This window comes from Sinocyclocheilus rhinocerous, unplaced genomic scaffold (assembly GCF_001515625.1).
Source record: "Sinocyclocheilus rhinocerous isolate Xijiao unplaced genomic scaffold, SAMN03320098_v1.1 scaffold366, whole genome shotgun sequence".
NCBI classification, from domain to species: Eukaryota; Metazoa; Chordata; class Actinopteri; order Cypriniformes; family Cyprinidae; genus Sinocyclocheilus; species Sinocyclocheilus rhinocerous.
In genome coordinates this window covers 558,893-561,390 of record NW_015660877.1, presented here as the reverse complement: position 1 = coordinate 561,390, position 2,498 = coordinate 558,893, and the positions used below count along the sequence as shown (strand labels likewise).

Sequence of the window (2,498 nt, the reverse complement as noted above, 5' to 3'; positions counted from 1 at the left end):
TATATATATATATATATATAAAATCAGTTATAATTTAAATTGTTTATTAATAAACGTGCGATTAGTCGCCTAATGCTTCAAATGAACGACTACTAGTCGACCAGAAAAATCTTTAGTTGAGTCAGCCATACTTGTAACATAGCATTTTAAGTTTTAACACCATAATTTACCTTCTTTTTTTTTATATCATCTTGCTTGGATAGCTGGGTTTCTATAGCTTCAATAACTGCATTCACGGAGGATCTCAAACTCTGTACATGAGAGGAAGATACTTAGATAATGACTAAAATATAGCCAAATATGGTATTCACTGATGTGTTAAGCACTTACCAGCACCTCTTCGCGTAACTGGCCAAGAGGGACAGAGAGCTGATTAAGGGCTTTATCCATTCCAACCTAAAACACAGATACAAACAATAAGCCTACAAAGCATATGACAAAAATCAGGATGCTCTAGAATAAAACAAAGCACACGGTCTTCGGTGACACACCAGCTCTACTGAAAATGTTGTATGATGTTCTAAAAATGCAAAGACTCACAAGATTTGTGGACAGGTTAACGAAATCTGCATAGTCTTTATTGATGAGCTCGACCATGGCTGTTTTGAGAAGTCTGTAATATTGCTCCAGATCTTCACGCATCTCCTCCAGCTGGACACGTTTTCTGCAATCGGCCACAAATTTGTCCACGTCGAAGTCATCCTGCATGGAAATGTACAAATATTACAAATCAAAATGCCCCGAGACAGAAAGGTGTGAAATAATGACAAGCACACTAAGAAACTGGAAAACAGTCAAGGGACGCTTTTAAAGAGAATATTAAAAACATCCTTACAAACAGTCTGAACTTCCATTAACACTCTGTCCTGTTTTGGGGCTGAGAGACCCTGCGGCCATTTAAAATAAATTTCAAAGCTAAGTATCAAGCTGACATTTCATAATCACATGATAACTGATTATGAACATAATTTCAAATTGATTACATTCTCCAATTGTCTTCCATGTAAAATGTCATATTGTGTATGTCTGATGGTCTTTGAGACCCCAAATGATAAGGTTTACTGGTTGAGAAAGTTCACTCCTTTTTTTCAATTGCGGTTTTTTTTTTTTTATCTAACGTTACAGTATGATTTGATCCGTTCAAAAACTACATTAAAGTAACAGTCACATTTTTAGAACATGGATTTGTGACGGTTAAAACTTTAATAGTTAATGTCCAATAGGTTTTGTCTTAATCAAATGAACATATTAAAAGCACATGAAAGGAACCATAGATTGATTTTCTAATTACTATTATCATTTGTAACTGTACATCATTGGGGTCTCTAGGGTCCCAAACATAACGTCAGTAAAGTTAATCTAAACACCGTTAAAAACACTTGCTCAGACAGTAACGTTACTTAAAATATAAATAAAACACACAAACTAGATATAAACAACTGTTTAATCAAGATAGTTACTGCACAGCTGAATACAGCTCTTTTCAGTTGTTACTTCAGTTCAGATATTACTAACAGCTCACTCACCTTCATAAATTCGTCTTTGTCGAAACACAAAGAATCGGGTCCCTTTGGTAAGGTCATCATTCTTTTAGGACGGGCCACAAACAAAATAATCTGCAAATGTATTTGTTTAAACGTGAAGATTATTTGCTACATTTCGTTCAAATGACAGAGTAATCGATTCAACTTCCGCAAACATGGCACACGCTAACGAGTGGGAGGAAAATACAAAACCCTACAGTATGCGAAAGAGAGAATATCTGGGTATAGCGCCCCGATTGGCTGCTAGCGGTACTGCAGCACGATTATAATGCACAACCAGTGATGATAACTAATTTACTAACAAATTATTGCAAGCTAAGTGAACAAGTATTTTATGCTGCGAATAACACATAGTGTTGTATTCCTCTGTAACCGGTGTTATGATACAATAAAAACCAGTGGGAAACTGCAGAGTGAAAAACTGGTGTATAAAGTACCTGAAAACCATACTCAAGTAAAAGTACAGATATCTTACCAGAAAATGACTTTGGTAGAAGTTGAAGTCACCGTTTAGAATATTATTTGAGTAAAAGTTTTAAAGTATGTGATATTTAAGAGTGAATAAGAATGAATAAGAAACACTTCATCCGGTACTTATATTGTCTTTCATTCCAACATAAGAAATCATTTCTGGAATCTGCATCTGAAATAGCATTTAGATGTATTTACACAGTTTAATGTATCTCAGAGGGGACATGGATGCATTTAACCTGCAGTTACAGATGCATAAATAATGTTTTGTTTTGAACATAAAACGTTGAATACTGATATTTGAAATAATTTAAAACATGAAAAAATAGTCGAAATGTGAAATTAAAACCGCCAGTAGGCGACAGCAAGTGACTGTTAATGAGTGAGTCATTGAGATTCAACCGATTCATTCAAACGACTGATTCATTCAGAAACAAAGCATTTGATTGTTTGTGTTAATGAGTGAATCACTGAATCATTTAT

At 34.6% G+C, this 2,498-nt stretch overlaps 1 protein-coding gene across 1 annotated transcript in view; it reads right to left on the bottom strand.

The window, feature by feature from the left end:
* The window catches only part of LOC107725477 (conserved oligomeric Golgi complex subunit 2-like), a 9,613-nt gene extending 7,904 nt beyond the window's left edge, over nucleotides 1-1,709 (bottom strand). The window contains exons 1-4 of the mRNA XM_016534744.1: nucleotides 1,527-1,709; nucleotides 541-702; nucleotides 331-396; nucleotides 171-251 (exon numbers count right to left, since the gene is read on the bottom strand). Coding sequence (XP_016390230.1) covers nucleotides 171-251; nucleotides 331-396; nucleotides 541-702; nucleotides 1,527-1,586 — 369 coding nt within the window. The 5' untranslated portion in view covers nucleotides 1,587-1,709. The remainder of the gene's footprint in view (nucleotides 1-170; nucleotides 252-330; nucleotides 397-540; nucleotides 703-1,526) is intronic.
* Between the last annotated feature and the right edge of the window lie 789 nt (nucleotides 1,710-2,498).